The sequence below is a fragment of the Chaetura pelagica genome, unplaced genomic scaffold (genome assembly GCF_000747805.2).
Source record: "Chaetura pelagica isolate M959 unplaced genomic scaffold, ChaPel_1.0 scaffold9, whole genome shotgun sequence".
NCBI classification, from domain to species: domain Eukaryota; kingdom Metazoa; phylum Chordata; class Aves; order Apodiformes; family Apodidae; genus Chaetura; species Chaetura pelagica.
In genome coordinates, this window is record NW_009954494.1 from 283887 (window position 1) to 303418 (window position 19532).

Here is a 19532-nt window from a genome sequence, read left to right on the forward strand (position 1 = left end):
CTTGTATGTAACCCTGTGACACAGAATGAAAGACAAACCCTCATATTTGTTTTTCTTTGCTTTTACGATGTGTAATACAGATTACATTGAAAACCATCACTAAGCATTTTTTAGTTACTGCATGCATGCAGTTTACTTTCTCGTGTTTAATATTGATTATATTATATTTTAAGTCTGAATAGTAGAATGTTTTACTTGAGCTGTTAAGTAATACCAGTCCGTAAGCCTGGAGTTCTTACCAGCTTTAGGTTTCTAAAGGAGGCAGGATGTAGAAAGCAGAGTATCTTTGTACCTTTCAGCAAGTTTTATTTCTTTGTTTCTAAATTATTTGAGAGCAGATCGGGTCTTGGGGCTGGAATGTATTTTTTTCTGATGAGGGGACTATGAGCACAGCCCAACTCTCTGTTTCCAAAGCCAAATTCAGCTTGCCCCTGAGAGCTAGTTAACATACCTCCTCCATTTTCATAAGCTCTGGGAAAATAGACCTGTGTCTTACCAGTGGGAGAGAGGGGAGAATAGCAACAGGCTGCCTGTACACCATGTGCTGATCTCTTTCTAATTAGGAGCATTGAGATGAGCTGGAGGCTGGCCTATCTCTCTTTAGCATGTGAACATTTGATGATGTTGTTTATAGACTTCCAGGGCTGTCAGAGTTGTGCCTCTGTGCATGAGCCAAATGCTGGAACAAAAAGTGATCAATCAGGAGGAAGAAGGCAAAGAGAGAGGATGGAAAGCAGTGGGGGGCAGGGGAGACTGAAAGAAGTTGAGGGAGCTAACAGGGAGAGTGGAGGGGAAAATAGTTACGAATTGGAAAAAAAAAAAAAATCAGGAAAGGAAAACAGTAGGACTCCCTACCCTTTCATGCTCTTTTTAGAGAGGAAACAAATAATCATACTAGTTACAATTTTGTAACCTGTGCTTTTAATCACTGGTATTTGTATATACCCTTAGGGTGTGTTGGTGCGTGTCTGTAAATTTACATAAAGTCCCCTGTTGGATTCTGAGAGGTTAGCAGAAGAGTAAAGGTTTGGTGCAAAAGGAGAAGTCGGTTCCCTCTCTGAACAGTTCAGAACTACTTTTACTGGGGTTAACACTGGTTCTGAAATTCAGTTTAATGCCATCTCAGGAGACCATAACAACTGGATTTGTGGTCAGATACCGGCTGCCCTTTAGCCTAAAATCCTCCGGGAGTAGGACACATTTTGATTTAAAACTACTAAGTGTTTGCTTAGAGATTCAGTGTGGTTTCACTGCTACCTCCAGGAGACTAGTAAATTATAGTCATTATCTTTTATTGTAAATGATGATGAGTGGAACAAGGAATTTGAGATTCTGAGGTAGTGTCACTCTAGACCTACCTCCATGATGATTGGTGGATGCCACTGAAAAAGAAACTTTGTTTTGGAGGAAGTTATGAATTCCTTAGTCATCTTTTCTGAGTACAAAGTAGCAAAGCTACTGAGTCTGTTGTAAAACTGTTAAGGGATCTGTGATGGTGTTACTTTGAATTTCTTGGGGAATCTAAAGTTGTATTTGAAAACTTAAATATGTATTCTGAGGGGAGCAGGTGAATAGCTGAGACTTTTAGGGGTTTCTTTTAAAGCTTTTAGGGTATTTTCTCATTCATGATCTGTCTGGTTTGTTAATGCTATGCTTATATAGAAGTTTTGGATTGGGTCATCCCTGGGTGCTTTGAAGTGTCATCTCGGTGGCCGTGTTACCTTGGATTTTATGACAAGCTTTGTTTCTGGATGCACTTGCAAAACTCCTGAAGTTCCTATTTAATTTTTACTTATTTTATTTCATAGTCCAATCTGAATCTGGTTGTGCCAACGTGGTGTCTGCAGCTCCCTGCCTGGCGGAGCCACAGCAATATGAAGTACAATTTGGACGATTACGCAATTTTCTCACAGGTAAATATCAGGACACAAGGAAGAGGAAAATAGCTGGTTTTTTGTCATTTCAATGAGTAATAAAATTTAAAATAATGTCTCTAACAGTCTTTTGCTTTCTAGTTTTGAGATTTCAGTTACTACAAATAGAAATATTTAATTTTCCTTTTTTGTTGTTGCTTTCTGAGTGCTGAGTACCTTTGGCTTTTGTAGATCGCTGACTGTTTGCCCTTTCTTCTTCAAGCATTTGGTCTTTGCAGATCTTCTAGACAACAGCATACATAGACAGGACAAGAAGGAAGATTAGAGTGTTTCATGTGAAAGGCAGGTAACTTAGAAATTAGTGTAGTTCTCTGCTGTCACCTAGTTTAGCGTTTTTTATTTTATTCATAACTGGCTTATTTTTATGATCTAGATTTTTAAGGGAGACCTTGTTGCCTTAGATTTTATCTGTACTGTCTTTGGGACTGGAGGTATATGACAGTTGCCACTCTGCCTTTGAGCACTGATACATTCATTCAGTGTAGGGATTTGATCCCAGTGTGCATAACACTAGGATTAATATTCCTGATAATAGTTGAAGGGAAGAAGAGAGAGGCAAGCAGAGGCAGAAAATATTGAAGCCTTAGCCTTGCCACCTAGAGCAGCTCAACACCATTGCACTTTAGTATCAGAGGTAAATCTTTATTGTTCAGTAGATTTTTGAGAAGTATGATCGCTCTGTTCAGTGGCTTAAATATTGCTTGAGGAAGTGCTAGGCATGGTTTTGGTGTTCAGATGGACTGTTTTAGTCTTTTCTGTCTCTCTCGCTCAGTTTTGATTTCTTATTCCCTTGCAGAAACAGAAGCAGCTCATGTGTGTAACTTGCCAGCCAGCCACAAGGCACCTCAGGACACTTGCCAATTCTGTGATGCCTGCTCCCAGGGGCACTGAGTAGTGGGCAGGGGACTAGGTCCACTGAATAATTTAGGAATAGCTCTAGAGTCCTCTACCTCCACCAGCTGCTTAAAGCAGGGCAAGACTGAAATTTGATCAGGTTGCTCAGAGCCTTGTCCAGCCAGGTTTTGAAAACGAAAAAATGTGGAGATGGCTCTACGTCTCTGGGCCCCAGCTGCAGGGCTGAGCAATTTGGTGAGAATTTCCCTTGAAGCAGCTTGCCTGCTATCCTGTTCCTGAGCATATCTGAGAAGAAACTGGCTCCTTTTCCTCAGTGATGTGGGTATGGAATGTAGCAGTTTGATACTCCTATATTCTTCTCCAGGCTAGACAGACCCAGCTCTCATAACCTCTTTTCATGTGTTCCTTGGGAACATTTTGCTTCGTTCCTGTTTTCCGCTGACCTACCATCTCTTCCCTTTTTCCCCCACTGCAGAGTGAGGTCCTTCCAATAGCTGCATTCCTCGACTAGAGCAGGTGGAGAGAAAAGAGCACTTGCTGGCTGCTTAGAGCTTTTATGCCATACAGACCACTGGTTTCACTGGCTTTGGCCCAGTTTCAGTGGGACAGAAAGGAGAATAATGCTAAAGTATGTAAATTCATATGTATGCACTGCACACCACACACATGCTCTGTAGTTATTCATATAGAAATGGAAGAGAGGTACAGTATGGACCAAAGAAAGTCAGTTTTCAACAGAAGAGGAGAAATAACCTGGTAAAAAGGGGAAAAAGAGATTGTGCATTGCTGAGTGGCAGAAGAACAAGTTGAAAATAAGCAATACTGCTTGAGGATCAGCAATGCATATGTTGTTCCAGTAGTGTGTATCTTTTCGTCCTCCAGTAACTCATTGTTGCAGCTCTGTATGCTGCCACAGTGTTCTGCAGCAGGGCTCCCCTCCTTGCAGCTCCCTGCAGCCGGCTGAACGAGGGAGGGAAGCGGCCCCAAGAAGCTGGCAAAGGAGGGGTGGAGCTGTTGCACAGATTAGTCTCTGCAAGGTACAGCACAGCCTAATCGGGAGTTTGTTACACTGTGTGCTAGGAATTACTGCTGGGATTTGCCTTGGCAGAGACCGGGAGAGAGAGAGAGAGGGAGAGAAAACATGCACATGGGCAGGCACAGAAATAAAACAAGAGCACAGCATATTGCAATACATTTTGGAAACTAGCTTCCTTTCCCTCAGAGACAAATCCCAAGCACAACATGCAAGTTTTATTAAAGCTGAGAGGAAAAAAAGCCACTGAAGTTCAGGCCCATACAAGGTTAGCAAACAATTTTGACTTAAACAATACTATTTTAAATATAATGGCTACATTTTAAAGTCCATTTATTGCAATAAACACAGGGCGTTGTTTTTCTTTTTAAACGAGTAGGGAAAAAATCAGCTGTCATGTAGTATGAGGTGGTATTTTAATAGCTGGTCTGCACCTAAAAAGAGTTTTGAAATCTCTGCAATTTTTCTGACTGACTTGAAAATCTCTCTGGATCTGTACTAGGTATTGTGTATCTCCTTAAGGTGACAGAAGAGGTTCACTAAGATGTGCCAACAAAAGTCTGCTCTTGCTTGCTCTCTGATGCTACAGTCAAGGCTTTTTGCAGTAATTGTCCTTGCTGTATTTTATTCTCAGTAGAAAGTGGATTAAGAAATCATTCCAAGTTTGTTACTGTTTTTATATAGATTCGGATTCTCAGCACAGCCATGAAGTGATGCCTCTTCTGTATCCCCTCTTCGTCTACCTCCATCTGAACATGGTCCAGAATGGCCTAAAAAGCACAGTGGACAGTTTTTACAGCCGCTTCCATGGCATGTTCTTGCAGAATGCCAGCCAGAAGGATATCATTGAGCAGTTGCAGACAACCATGACTATTCAAGATATCCTGTCCAACTTGAAGCTCCGGGCTTTCCTGGACAACAAGTACGTCATCCGCCTTCAAGAGGACAGCTACAACTACCTTCTTCGCTACCTCCAAAGTGACAACAACAACGCCCTGTGCAAAGTCCTGACTTTGCACATTCACCTGGATGTACAACCTGCCAAGAGGACTGACTACCAGCTGTACGCTGGTGGGAGCTCCTCGCGCAACGAGAGCAACGGCCTGGAACCCAGCGACGTGCCAGCTTCCATTCTACAGAACGAGGCAGCGCTGGATTTACTGCAGGACAGCATTAAACGTGTCAAGGACGGGCCCCCTTCCTTAACGACCATCTGTTTCTATGCCTTCTATAACACAGAGCAGCTGCTAAACACTGCGGAGATTTCACCAAATAGCAAGCTGCTTGCTGCTGGGTTCGACAATTCATGTGTGAAGCTGTGGAGCTTGCGTTCCAGGAAGTTAAAATCTGAGCCCCATCTCGTTGATGTGTCCCGCATCCGCCTGGCTTGTGACATCCTGGATGAGGAGGTCTGGATACCCTTTTTTTTAACCCCCCCCCCCACTTACTCTTTCTGCTGAGGTATTTTGGGCATGCATTGTGGAGTATCTAGTAATGTTTTAAGGGACCATGAGGCTGTTCCACAACCTGTCTGCCTTGATGAAAAATTTTATAGCCTGCTCTTGTCCTTGCTCTTTCCTGTACTGCTTGTAAATGCTCCACTGAGGTGCCATGAATTTGTGTTCAGGTCATAGTTTGTTAGTCCTAGGTTCTGATCTGCCTCCTCCAACTGTCCTTGAAGAGATGACAGTGTGCAAGTAGCCCAGTAAGGACAGGTGACTGGAGAAGGTCCTTTCCCTAAGAAGCATGGTTGGGAAGATGAAACAAGGAGTTGTGGGTGGTAAAAACACACTGGCATGAATGAAAACTAGAAGGAAAGCAGCTCAGAACAGAAGAGTGGAGGGAAGGAGAGAGATACAGGAAGAGGAAAATAAGAACAAAATAAGGAAGGAGCCAAAGGAGGCTGGTCTAGGACTTCAGGAAGAAGGAGGGATGTCTAAGTGCAAAACTATATTTAAGGGATCACCTTAACCAGAGGTGAAGAGTTAGCATGGAAAAATTATGCAGAATGTGTCTCTTTTAAGGAGTCTGCAGTTTAAAAGCTTCAGAGGCTTTAAGCTGCTGGAGTGCTGGAAAGACAGGGATGCGTGTGCTTTCACATGCCAGGTTAGATAGCATCTTCTAGTTTACTCTTTTTTTTTGCCTTCTAGTCACGCCCTTCCTTCCCCCTCTGCCACAGCTGCCCACGTACCATCTTATATCTGGTTAGAGATCAGAATTTGTGACTCTTCTTTTGTTTAATCACTCCCCTCTTGAAGGAGGAAAAAAAAAAAAAGCCTTTCTTGTTCTTGTGTTGAGTATTTAGCAGGAGAAACATCCTTTTTTTCACTGTTTTTTCTTCTCACAAAAAATACCTAATGGCAGGGTTCTTTTTATTTTAGAAGAGTGCAGAGGGCTTGCTGTACAAAGGGATCTATGGTTAGGGTTTGCTTTGTTAGTCAGCTTGAGAACTAGAGGCAGGCATCCAGGTGAGATAGCACTGCAACATGCTTCCCAGGTTAACCCTTTCTGCAGAGTGAGCAGGTAAGTGGCTCAGACTAGCCCAAGATGGAGCTATGGACTTGTTTTCATTATAAGCTTGCAAGAGTTCATAGTACACCTGACTGTGTGTATTGCCTGTCATGGAAACCAAATGTCAGTAATCTGTGGCAGAGAAGAATTTTTCTGTTAAATCATCATGTCACCTTTTTTGGGCCAGACTATAGAAAAGTGAGATATTGCCAGGTTACCAGGAGTGTATATTAGGGTTTTTTTTTCGGCATATAAGCAGGCATATACGTCTTATCATACGTGTAATATGATATAGTATGAAATGGCTGTAGAAGCTTGAGTACAAATGGCTCTTGTTGGCTATTTAACATTTTGTGTATCCTACAGTATTTGTGCACAGGTCTAACACCAAAAACTGGTCAAAGACCAGCATAGATCAAAGTTGTCATTGCCTGAGTGACCTCACTACCAACAAAACAAATAGTGACCTGATCAGGAGTTCAATATTAAGGGGTGGATACCAGCCTGAGCACAGTGCTGGTTATGTTTCACAGATGCAAATGAAAGCCTGTGGTCTACAAAGGAAATAAATTGCATTATCTGGCAGCTCTCTGTGAAAATACACAGGCACCCATGGGGTTCCAGGTGGGAACAGACTAACACCTGCTCAGGTGCCACAGGAGTAGAAGCCACAGATACCAAAACAGACCAAAAAAAAGACCACTCTCGCTGGGCTGGAGCTGTTGGTAATGCAGCTCAGTATGAACAGGGGCTGTGTTTGAGAGTCTCGCTGCAGTATATGATCAGCAACAATTTACAGCAATACATCTTATGAAAGCTTTGACAAAGAACAGAAATTCTCAATGTGCTTTGTCATCAGTGAGTTCTGTGGAATAACTTGTGAGGCTGTTAAACTTGGCTAGGTTTTGTAAGGTTTCTTAATTTTGTTTTGGTTGATTTCTGTTTTGTGTAATTAGCTTTGCATTCTGTGTTTCAATAGTAGTGCCTGATGTAATTAATCTTCAGCTGATTTCTGATGTGCTGCAAGCAAATAAATCCTTTGTTTATGAAGACATAGAGGTCTAAAAATGTGAGTTTCAGTAGATCTCCAGGGTGGCATTGCAACTAGAGCATTTGATTTATTACCTCTTTTGTGTATTTATGTAAAAATGAGACTTGGGCAAAGTGTTGGACAATGTTATTCTTTTCTAGTCTAGATAAAGTTTTTGTGTCAGTAAGGTCAAAGTCTTCTAGTAGGTGTAGTTTTAGTGAATTTTGCTCAGTATGATGCCCCAGTACCTTTTACCAGTGTCGTCTTGCTTCTTTGGAATAGGAGAGGCTTACTATTTTGGGTTAAAGTAATTAAATTTTCTTTATATTAGCAGCTTATAAATGCCACTCTATAGTCTCTCTTAAGGTCCAGTATAAAAATGCAGGTTTTGGGCAAATGGATGTATTGTTTATCTCTATGCAATTTTGGCATGTTCATAGCTGGTGCTGTATAAATGAACAACAGAAAATAATACTCTGTTCCAGACCTCAAGAGTAGCAGCCTTTTTATTCTGTGAAGACTAAGACTTGACCCCATTCAGCTCTGTGTCTAAGATCCTGCTGTTGAGTGCCAGTGGTCCTTCAAGTGGTAGTGAGTGGGGATGATGTCTGACACCTTGGTAGATAAGCAGATAGGAGGGAATACTAGAAGGAGCTGTAAGAAAAGTCCTGCAGAGAGAGCCATGGTCTAGACTCCCTCATCTTTCTCTGCTAGCAGATCCCTACTGTAGGTAGGTAGCTAAGAGATCAGTCCTCTTGATCTGTTAGGAGCACTGCAGGGTGAGACCGATGATGCCACCCAGGGAAACCTGTTACTGGTTAGAAAAAAAGGGATGGGGTGATTTTTTTGGTTTGTGTTGTTGGGTGGGGTTTTTTTAGGTTATTGTTGGTTTTTGAGTCTTGCTGATTCCCTTGAGGCTTATTCAGAGTGGATTTTTGTGAGGTAGTTAGTGTTTACTGCTCACAAGATTAAATGCATCAGCAGTACGTTTTTCTGGGTCCAGATTTCTGTCATGCAAAATTCATTACTGATGTAAGTAATAACTGAGGAGTTGAGCAGTCTCTCCATAGGTGTATCATTTGGAAGTTCTCAGTGTAACAAAGCATCCCAATGTTTTTATCATTTTCAGTTTCTTAGTGCTATAATTTTGGGAGTCTTGCACTTGCTAAGGAAGATACCCTGTTGAAGAGCTTTTGGGTTTTTTTTTAACTCAGTAGCATTTCCAGTAGGTTTTTCAGTTCTAGCATATTATGTGAAATTGGTTTGATAGTTCTTTTTGAAATGGATAGTACAAATAATAAAAGGTAGCTTTTAGTGTGTGTGTAGGTTGTTGACTAAAATAGGCTTATATAACTGACTGACTTTGTTGCTTGTGCCAAGGAAATACAAATAGTTCATGTTAACTTGCAGCAGCAACCGCTTCAGAAGGAGCTAATGGATACTTAGGTAGTGCCCAGTGGTATGTTATATCCAGGAAACTTAATCAGTGTGTGAAACTGGAATCCTGAAAAAATCTTTGTAAGAAGAATTCCCTTCCTCCCTGCTGATTTAAAACACAGGTTACAGCCTTTCTAGAGCTGCTTTGCTGTAAATGGTTCCCTATATGTGGTAGCAGCTGTGTGATGCAAAGTGTGTGCTCTATCTGGCAAAGAAGTTAAGCTTGGTTCTGCAAGGCAGTGATGTAGTGGCTGCATTTCCAGTTGTTTTTCATCTGGTCAGCAGACTAACTTGAATAAGCAGGAAGTGGAAAAAATTTAGTGATTCAGAAGCATTATAGGTAATACTGTTTTCAGTGAGCTATAACAATAGTGCACAGTTGTTAAGTGGATGTAAAAGCTAAGATTTCTTGCCTGCAACTGTACTGAAGTGTAGTTTTGAATACTTCATCAGGCATTTTCAAATAAGCTGCTACTGTAATATGAGAGAAGAGTAGGTGTTTGTAAAGATAAAGAATGTGTGCTTGCAGGCAGCCCAAGTAGCCCTCTAGGAATTTGAATGCATAAAATTAAGTTCCCGGACTTGCAGAATTTATAAAAAACATAGTACAATACAGATAGCTTGAATGGATTTCCACTGGTAACTTGTCAGGAATCTAATGGTCAGAATTAAATAGTATAAAATGCTGCAGGTATCAGCCTCTCTCCTTTAATGTGGTAACATAGCCTAGAGATGCTGTGGATTCCAGCAAGCAATGCTCTATCTGAGGTAGAAAAAGCAATTTGAATAAGAATGGGGCTTTTCATGTTAGAGCCTGCAATTTCTCTCTGCTTCACCTCCATAGTAGAGATGAAGTTGGCTCCCAGCCACATCATAAACTCCTGTGGACACTGACTACTCTGAAGAGAATTAACATTGCTAAACATGGCTTGCTGCCTACCACTAAACATGCCATTGAGATGGAGAAAGGCAATGAACTAACTAAATCAGAGTTTGCTCACCTCTGATGTCAGATTTGGAACCACTGAAGGAGAAGGGCTTTCAGGACTGTTGTTACGTCTGAAGCAAAACTGTCTGTTAGTCCTCAGTTGAGAGGGATGGGAGATACTGTGTCATCCAAGAGAGCTGCTCACAACACAACTTCTGCTGGTCAGTCAACAGTCTGGCAGCCCTGGGCAACTGGGTTTCCTCTAGAAGCAAAGGTGGGGGGGTGGGTGGTGGTGGTGGTAAGTGCTTCTTTCAGCCGGAAACAGGCTAGTTTGCGGTGACAAAGAAGCAGCTCGCAAACAAAGGGACATTGTATTGAATTTAATGTGCAGAGATTGTCTGTGAATGAGCATTACTGAGTATTAAGGTAAAGTGTCTGCCTGACAGCCCTAAGGAAGGGTGGTCTCGGGCTACTACACAGGTGCTCCCCGGAGTCATGGTTATCTTGCAGTCTCTCAGTGAAACCCCAGCTTTTTGGGTAGGCACACTCTGAGATCTGTTGGAACTTTTGCAATCTGTAGCCTTCAAGTGTTGAAGTGCTACATGTGCTACTTAAGTAGATTTTCAGAAATTCTTACCCTCCACTGGAAGATTCCTTTAGCACAGTCACTGAACAGTCTTTAAACGTGAAAGCCTTTAGTTATTCGCTTATCTGCCCTGATACTTGAACTGGAGAATTACAGGATAAAAACATTCACAGTGCCATCCTTTTTGTGATTGTTCATCTTCTCCTACCCCAAAATAGATTCTTTGACCTAAATAAGCTGCATACATTTCCTGTTCTTGAGGGGCAAGGATGTGAAAGCACTCTGACAGAGTTTGCATGGAGAAATAAGTATTACAGCCTTACTGTGTTTCTGTTCACATGTGAGGCTAAGAAGGAATGTCCAGCAGACAGCTTGTCAAATAGGTTTTCTCTTTCCATCTCCTGCCTTTTGTTTAAGACATCTGTGTTTCTTTTTCTCTACTGTGATATTCACTTCCACTAATAACCACACCAGAAGAAGAGATGCCAAGATCTGTGTCAACATCTTAACCAAAAGTTTAGTAGAGAGTGGATAGGGAATGAGCATATGTTTTTAGCAAGTGGAAAAATGTCATAAAATATTTTTTTTTGTCCCTGTTTGTGTGCAGTCCCAGGTTAAGGTGCCATCTGGAGTGAGCATGAGGCTACCCAAAATGAAGATAAGACCTTTACATAAAGAGTCTTATCTTGCCACATCTTTCTGCATTAACTTAAATGTAGCAACTGTGTAGCAATGTTTGTGTCACAGAGCTGCACAAAATGTGCCATGTCTAGAATAACATGTATTAACACCCCTCTGTTTTCCTCATGGTCATTCCTGTAATTGAACGTATAAACATGCATTCCTTTTTTGTTTCATTTTCTCCTCCCCAACCAGGAGGAAGAGGACGACAGTGCAGGCACAGAAATGAAGATCCTTAGAGGACACTGTGGACCTGTGTATAGCACAAGGTTCCTTTCAGATAGTTCAGGACTCTTATCTTGTTCTGAGGACATGTCCATCAGATACTGGGACCTCGGAAGCTTTACAAACACTGTGTTGTACCAAGGACATGCCTATCCCGTCTGGGATTTGGATATTAGCTCCTGCAGCCTGTACTTTGCCAGTGGTTCCCACGATCGCACTGCCAGGCTCTGGACATTTGATCGGACGTACCCGCTGCGAATATACGCAGGCCACTTGGCGGACGTCGACTGCGTCAAGTTCCACCCCAATTCCAACTACCTGGCGACCGGCTCCACGGACAAAACCGTGCGCCTGTGGAGCACTCAACAAGGCAACTCGGTGCGGCTCTTCACCGGGCACCGCGGCCCCGTCCTAGCACTTGCGTTTTCTCCCAACGGTAAGTACCTGGCGTCAGCAGGTGAAGACCAGCGGCTGAAGCTGTGGGACTTGGCATCAGGAACTCTTTACAAAGAACTGAGGGGGCACACGGACAACATAACCAGCCTTACTTTTAGCCCCGACAGTAGTTTAATTGCTTCGGCATCGATGGACAATTCGGTCCGGGTCTGGGACATTCGGAACACTTACTGCAATGCCCCTGCAGATGGGTCTTCCAGTGAACTGGTTGGTGTATATACCGGACAAATGAATAATGTACTGAGCGTACAGTTTATGGCCTGTAATCTTCTTCTAGTGACTGGAATTGCACAAGAAAATCAGGAACATTAATTTTTGTTTTTTTTCTTAGGGAAGTGGGTGGGTGTATTGAATGCCAGAGTCCATTGCAAGCTGAGATTACTGACTGTGAAACACTTTTCTTCCTCTGCCCCCTTGAAAGGCATGTCCAGAGTGATGCAAATGCTTTAAAATGTCTTGCCCACAAAAAACGTCTGTGCTGTTGCTGCAACAAGAAAAAGGAGCAATGAAAATACATATATCTTCTAATCCTGCAGGGATGGAGGAAGGGGATGTACATCCAGTAGCTTGATGAATCTGAAAGCCTAGTCCAGACAAGTGAAACTGCCAACCAGATAAGCTGCTGACCTGCGTGTAAATGTCCTGCATTGATTGATGGGCACATCTTACCTACTGTTAACTGAGGCTTGAGTGTGTGGAGAACTACTGCCAAGTGTTTTTTGTTTTGTTTTGCTTTTGTTTTCCTGGTATTGCAGAGGATCAGCATTTTAAGACTTCTATTAAAAGAATACTATGTATTTTCTACAGTGATAATGGTCCTAAATATTACAGCTCCCTGTAGCACTTCTGGAATATTTTGGACTAGCTAAGTAGAAAGTACCAGCCTTCTTTTTAGTAGGGAAATCTGACCTCAGTTGGGGCCCATCTCTGCTTGGTCATTTGGGTTTGGTTCCTGGTACTAGCTGTGATACTTGTATTTATGTTCCATTAATTAGGAATCTTTCTGAATCTGGTTGCACTGTGTTTTGAGGGTAGGAAGATAGTGAGGGTAGAGCAGTGGCTTTAAGAGTAATAAACAACTTGCCTTCTCTGGAGAGAAGGCACAATAGGACTGAAGCAGCTAAGTTTGGACTCCTAATGGAAATGGGGCATGTCAATCCAGCACTGCACCTCACAGAAATATTTCCGTAAATGGAAGTTGGCAGGCTAGGGAGAGGGGAACAGGGAGGAAGAGACACACAAAGTGACATGGGAAAAAATAGTATTACTAAATTATTGTGCGTACACAGAGGCAGCTCTGCCAGTGTTGGATTTCTCTCGAAATGTTGCAATATCAGTTTCATGAACACTTTGTGAGATAAATCATCAGCATATACAACAAGGATCTGTGGAAAAAGCACGTTCTAGTTTGTCATTTGGAGAGATTAAATATTTCTGCTTTCTGGAAAGAGTTATTTTGTATTTTGTTTTCTATTAAAAGCATTTAGTTTAAAAAAAAAAATTAAATTGTTTGGTCCCTTTCTGGGAAACTTGCTCTGACTTGCATGGAAAAGAGAGAGCAGGAGTGTGCTTCTCCTGTGCTGGTCATGGAGTTAGAGTATTGAGACAGCTTTGCAGGTCAGCTGAAATGCATGTGGAGGATCTAGGTACCCCCTGTGGCTGACACTGTGCACCAGAATGCCTCATTCTGTAGTGCTGCATGACCTTTACTTTGTGCTTTGATGTTCTGAAATGCCTCTTGAGCAAAGGCACAATTATAATGTCTTCTAGACAGACTGTTCGTGTTAAATGGTAATACCCTTCAGCTTCCTTCAGACCTTCTGGACCTCTGAACATTCAAACAATCCAAGAGTTTAGATGGCAGCTCACAATTGTGCTTTTTTTTTTTTACTGGGGTTGGTAAATGACCAAAGTCTTTTATCAGAGAAGTGTTTGACCTTTCTGAGATTAGTAACGGTATGTGCTGTGGCTAAACTCTGCAAGTGCCAGAAACCCCTCTGTAAGCTTGGAGTTGAATGGCACTGCTAATCTTCTGGCGGCTGGGTATCCAAAGTGTGAAGCAGTTCAAGAATCCCAGACCAGGATCAGGCATTTTGAGAAAAAAAAACAGCATAGGAGATGGTTGTATTACTGATGCTTTGTGCTATCCTAGTTTGTCTTGGAGAGATTAAATATTTCTGCTTTCTGGAAAGAGTTATTTTGTATTTTGTTTTCTATTAAAAGCATTTAGTTTAAAAAAAAAATTAAATTGTTTGGTCCCTTTCTGGGAAACTTGCTCTGACTTGCATGGAAAAGAGAGAGCAGGAGTGTGCTTCTCCTGTGCTGGTCATGGAGTTAGAGTATTGAGACAGCTTTGCAGGTCAGCTGAAATGCATGTGGAGGATCTAGGTACCCCCTGTGGCTGACACTGTGCACCAGAATGCCTCATTCTGTAGTGCTGCATGACCTTTACTTTGTGCTTTGATGTTCTGAAATGCCTCTTGAGCAAAGGCACAATTATAATGTCTTCTAGACAGACTGTTCGTGTTAAATGGTAATACCCTTCAGCTTCCTTCAGACCTTCTGGACCTCTGAACATTCAAACAATCCAAGAGTTTAGATGGCAGCTCACAATTGTGCTTTTTTTTTTTTACTGGGGTTGGTAAATGACCAAAGTCTTTTATCAGAGAAGTGTTTGACCTTTCTGAGATTAGTAACGGTATGTGCTGTGGCTAAACTCTGCAAGTGCCAGAAACCCCTCTGTAAGCTTGGAGTTGAATGGCACTGCTAATCTTCTGGCGGCTGGGTATCCAAAGTGTGAAGCAGTTCAAGAATCCCAGACCAGGATCAGGCATTTTGAGAAAAAAAAACAGCATAGGAGATGGTTGTATTACTGATGCTTTGTGCTATCCAGGTCTCCAGAGAGACCTTCAGATCTATTGAGCTGATACTGCTCACCAGACTAAATACATTGTATTTTTCAACCTGCAATTATATCTGTTTTTTTAAGTAGTTTTGCTTGATTCTGTAGATTCTTGACCAAAGATTTCATTGTGAAATGACTGCTCTTGTATTATAACAAAGTATCAAAGTGCTTGGCTAAAAGCCTGTGCTTCCCAGGTGAATAACTGGGAAGCTTATGGCTCACCAGTGTTCACTGGAACTCATTTTGTTGTTTGTTGCTGTGTGTGCTGAGCAGTGTTTAGATATAGAGCCTCTGGACTTTTGCTCCTGAAGTACAGCAAACAGCAGCCAAAAGTTGGGGGGGAGGGAGTGGATGGGGAGGAAGGTGAGATGAGCACTTGACTTCTACAGTGGAATTGGGCTTTTAATTAGTTGGGTTATTCTGTAATAATTTGCATACAAAAGACAAAAAAACTAAAGAGACTTACAAAGCAAATCCTAGTATAGTTATGTACAGTAAAAGATGTAAAAGTGATTTTTGAGGTGTCAGAGAAACAGTATCACTAATGATGCATTTCAAACCTAGAAACTTCCATGTATTTTGTTGACAGTTTTTGGTGCTCACAAAGCATAAATGCTTGAAGGAACGAAGCCAAGAAGTAATCTAGACTATTAGAATGTCTGCAATTGATCAGCAGGCTGAATTTCAAGGCAGAACTGGGAGGAAAGTATGAGTGGGAGGAAGGAATACTATTAATTCTTGCAAAATTTGGGCCATAATCTCTATTAACTATATTTCAGAAATAAGTCTACATTTGCACAGACACCTCCCCTTTTCTATTTTAAATATATATCATAAAAAAACATAGAAGCATTAGAGTTGACATACTTAAGCACTCAAACATTAAGTGTTACAGCAGAGACTGTTGCTACTCATGAGTCTTTGTAACACAGTTCTCAGTCCCACAAGGCAGTTCTCCTTCCTTACCCCGCAAAGCTCTGCTCATTTCATGTGCCTCCAGGACGACACACAGTGCATGGAGCACTGCCTGACATCAGGCAGTGGCTAGCAGGAGATGCTCAGAGAAACAGGGCATGAAGACAGTGATCCTTCCATGGTCTACACAATCTTATTTTCTCACAGTTACTGCTTGTTGGCTTGCGTTTGTTGGGGTTTTTTTAGTAGACCTCCAGGAATGCAGGCTGTATATCTGCAAGAGCTGCTGATGGATTTTGTTTCTATTTGTTTTGTCTGATCCCCTTTATTGATTAGCTATTTACTTGCAGCTTCTACAGTTTGCTGCACCAAGAAGTTCCACATCTTGATTTTAAGAAAGCAGAAAAGTATTTCCTTGGTTTTGACATCTGTTATATGGTAATTTTGCTCTGTTCCCTAACTTCTTGAATTGCTAAAGGCAATGAACAGCAAAATACCCTTTCAAAAAGGTGTCAAGTAGGCAAGGCCACAGTAAATACAAAGCTACAAGTCCATGCTTAGTCACTGAATGCTAGTGAAAGGAAAAGGTATTTACTCTAACAAACAAACTGCTACACCCTTTCATAGGTCTGTCTTAAAGTTGCCCTTCCCATTTATATCTCTGGCTTCTCCTCAGTAGTATGCAGCCACACTCTTCCATCTAAATGTCTTAACTTCCCAAATAGTGAAGTTCGTCCCATTCCTCCCCATTCTGGTTCCTTTGTGAAAAAGCTGTCTCTTACAAGTGTCTTAAGTCTAAAAGCATTTTACAGAAATGATATTTCCATTAACAGATTTTTCAAGCTTGCCAAGAAAAATAAAAAGGACTTCAGGCCGTTTCGCAAACCTTGTTTCAACTGTGGCTGACTTTGTTAGGCCTCCAGGCTCAGTGGGTTCTTCAACAAAGTCCTGAAATGGCCTTCCTTCTGAGTGGTGTCTCATTGCTCGTGGTGAGCCAGGCTCTAAAACTGTACCATTACAAGACACCGATGTGACAGTTAAATTAACTGCCTGGATGTTCCTTGCCAAAGACTATCCCATCATGCTGCATGTTAGCTATGAGGGTTTTTTTTAAAAGTACTGGATAGAAGCCCAAACTGACTGAAATAACTCAACAGTGCTCACCATTGCTCAGTGTTATTTCAAGTGCAAAATACCAAGGAAATTTGTTTCTGAACTGGTAATCTTTTTTAACTATTTTAAACATGCATCTGGCTTTTTGTTTCCTGGACACTGCTATACAACAGCACTAATCAGCAGCTGTACAGAGAAGGTGGTATATTCTCACTAAGGGCTCAGTTTGAAACAAGGCATTATCCACCATGTCTGTCATCCTGCAGAAATGTTCTCCTGGGACAGTGAAATTCTTCAACAAGGCAGCTGTGGAAGCTATTTCTATGACTTGATCTCATAGGTGTTACTTGGTAACTAAAGCATGCATCCTCTTTTCAAACAAAAGGGCTACGCGAGGCTTAGGGTTAGAGAAGGAAAAAGACTTCAGAGCCGCACTTCCTGTATTGGTTACCCTGCTTTCCTACCTAGTCCAAATCTTTGCAGTTCCATTTCAGATAAAGTTGTTTTCTCTTTGCATAAGTTTGTGATCTTCAGCGAAGCCTGATAGTAAAAATATTTTAGCATATACAGCTAGGGGATCAGCCAAGAGCTGGACTTGGCATTTTATGGTGCTTGTTGAGCATACCTGTTAGCGCACACAGTGCATCTCTGGCACTGCCTGAGAACAGGAGGAAGAAACTCTGAATCCCTCTACCCTGCCATCAATGGGAGAAGGTGTACCGGTATCGCTACCCCAGGTCTGAAGAATGGGATGGGAGAAGGTACAGAAGGTGTGAGTGCCAGGGTCTAAGACCATGAAGGTGTCCACCTCTACTTCTTTGCTATCACTTCCACCCACCCAGTAGTGATGCCTCTGTTCACACTGCTGTAAGTCACACAATGCCACCAACTCCAGCAGCTTTGGTAGGATGGACAGGGAGCTTGCTGAAATAGTCAGGCTGCCTTCCTTGCTCATAAATTGCTTGTAAATATTTCTGTAATCAAGAATTTTGGGGTTTGGTGGATTTGGGTTTGGGTTCAACCCCGCATGGCTTAAAATTGAGTAACAGGGGTAGGCTGCAACATCCTAAACTACCTGATTCCATCTGAGGGAAGCCATTGATCTTGTGATATTATTTGGATGATATCCTGAACCCTCTGCCCCCAGTTTGCAGGTGCTAGATCAGGCTCTACGGCTCTGCTCTCTCTTTTACACTTAGGTGGGCAGGCTACCTACACACCAGCAGTGAGTGCCATAACTCTGCGCGGTGGCACAGCAATATCCTTACTGAAGCATTCAGAGGTTAAGTTGCATGTGAGTGTCAGGAAGTTCCTAAAAGCAATGGATAAAGGGAGAGGTAGTAGCACTCTAAGGGCAAAAGGCCACTAGGTAACAAACCACTCTTGCCAGAAGCAGTTTTCTGATCTCGGGATGGCAGTGATGGTACCTGTCTACTCTGATGTCTGCCTTAGACCAGCCCTGGGCCTGGCTTTTCACTAACTAGCGATGATTCATAGTTCATGGAGAGGGAAAGGACAGTGCAAATAAGGGCAGGAACTGCCATGTGTGCTTGCTGCCGTGACAAACTGGGGTCATGCTGTAAGAAAACCTCAGACAGACTAGTGCCCACCGCATCTGGAGGACGGCCATTTGTCTGGCATCCAAAAAAGCAGTGCAAAACCTGTGTAATGACAACTTGCCCTTTAGAGCTAGCACAGATCCTTCCGGAGCTGCATGTAGTTCTAACACCAGAAAGCAGCCAAGCCCAAGCTATTAGCTCAGGCATCCCAAAGTTTGGATTTGTGAGCTCACATGTGACTTTGTAGTATTTTAGGCTAACACATCACAACTTCAACCCATTGCTGCAGCTGAAATAAGGCACGTTTGCACGGCTTTTTCCCACTTTTTTGCGTTGGTGAGCAGCTTAGCCTGAGACTTATGTGGTGTCCTGCTGTTGCTTTTGCCATTTTTGCTTAAGGCAATAGCAAAGCAATCTGCATGTGGTAAACAAACTGGAAAAGAATAGCCAGAATTTTTAGCGCTCTCTTCCCTCCTGGCAACTCCACTCCACTAGTGCAAATATTTCACGGCTACTTAACATGACTTTATGACCATCTGTGAGTCTGGGGTTTGCTGTGGGTTTTTTACACTTTTTTTCACCTGAAGGAAAACCTAAGCCAAACTGGAACATAAAGCCCTGTTGCATTTCAACTTTTCATCACATTTGCTAGTCAAATCTCACCAGAGAGGAGGCAGGGAGTGCTTGGCATTTGTTGTTTTGTTTTTTAACTCGCTATCCATAATTATCTATTACTTCTCATATAATCTCTCAAGAGAAACCATCCTGCATTTTCCAACAGCCCTCATACAGTGGCCAGCACAGGAAACAGGAGTGCAGAGGACCTGCCTTCCTGAAACACTGTGTGGATCGTTTTATTGCTAGCACGTGGTTCTTCTTCCCTGTAAAATTTTATTGAGCAATCACCTTGTGCCTCAGTGACACCTGTGTGCAGGGATGCCAGAGCCCCACCCTGCATGCCTTGCTGCTCTAGCTGCATGCACTGCTGTGCCCCGGGCGTGCTGTGCCCCGGGCAGGGTGAGCTGCGTGCTTCAGTCTGGTTTCATTTCGTGATGGAGATGTTTCAGTTGCCTTCACTTGACACTGCAAAAGAACGTGCATGGTGGGATTTCAAAGCGCTGTGCCGCTGTTGCACTGCTTACCTCACTCAGTGCAAAGGCTCTTGTCCTGCAGTGCCTGGTTGTTTCTCCTTGAAGATGCAGAACGGGCTGCAAAACTACTTCAGTATCTAGAAGCTGGAGTTTTTATCTACAATATGCAACCCTGTCAGCTTTCACACACCCCGTCAGGTAACCTGGGGATCGCGCAGCCCGGGCTCGGTGACCGCGGGACGGGGCACCGCGCCGCGCTGCCCTTCCCAGGCG

General features: G+C 42.6%; 1 protein-coding gene across 2 annotated transcripts in view; it reads left to right on the plus strand.

Moving 5' to 3' along the window:
* The window catches only part of TAF5L (TAF5-like RNA polymerase II, p300/CBP-associated factor (PCAF)-associated factor, 65kDa), a 15613-nt gene extending 3391 nt beyond the window's left edge, over positions 1-12222 (plus strand). The window contains exons 2-4 of one of the 2 annotated variants that reach the window (XM_010004533.1): positions 1809-1913; positions 4507-5231; positions 11191-12222. In XM_010004533.1, the coding sequence (XP_010002835.1) occupies positions 1809-1913; positions 4507-5231; positions 11191-11988 (1628 nt within the window). In that variant the 3' untranslated portion in view covers positions 11989-12222. The remainder of the gene's footprint in view (positions 1-1808; positions 1914-4506; positions 5232-11190) is intronic. The other variant, XM_010004534.1, reaches the window with a different exon arrangement.
* The last annotated feature ends 7310 nt before the right edge of the window (positions 12223-19532 follow it).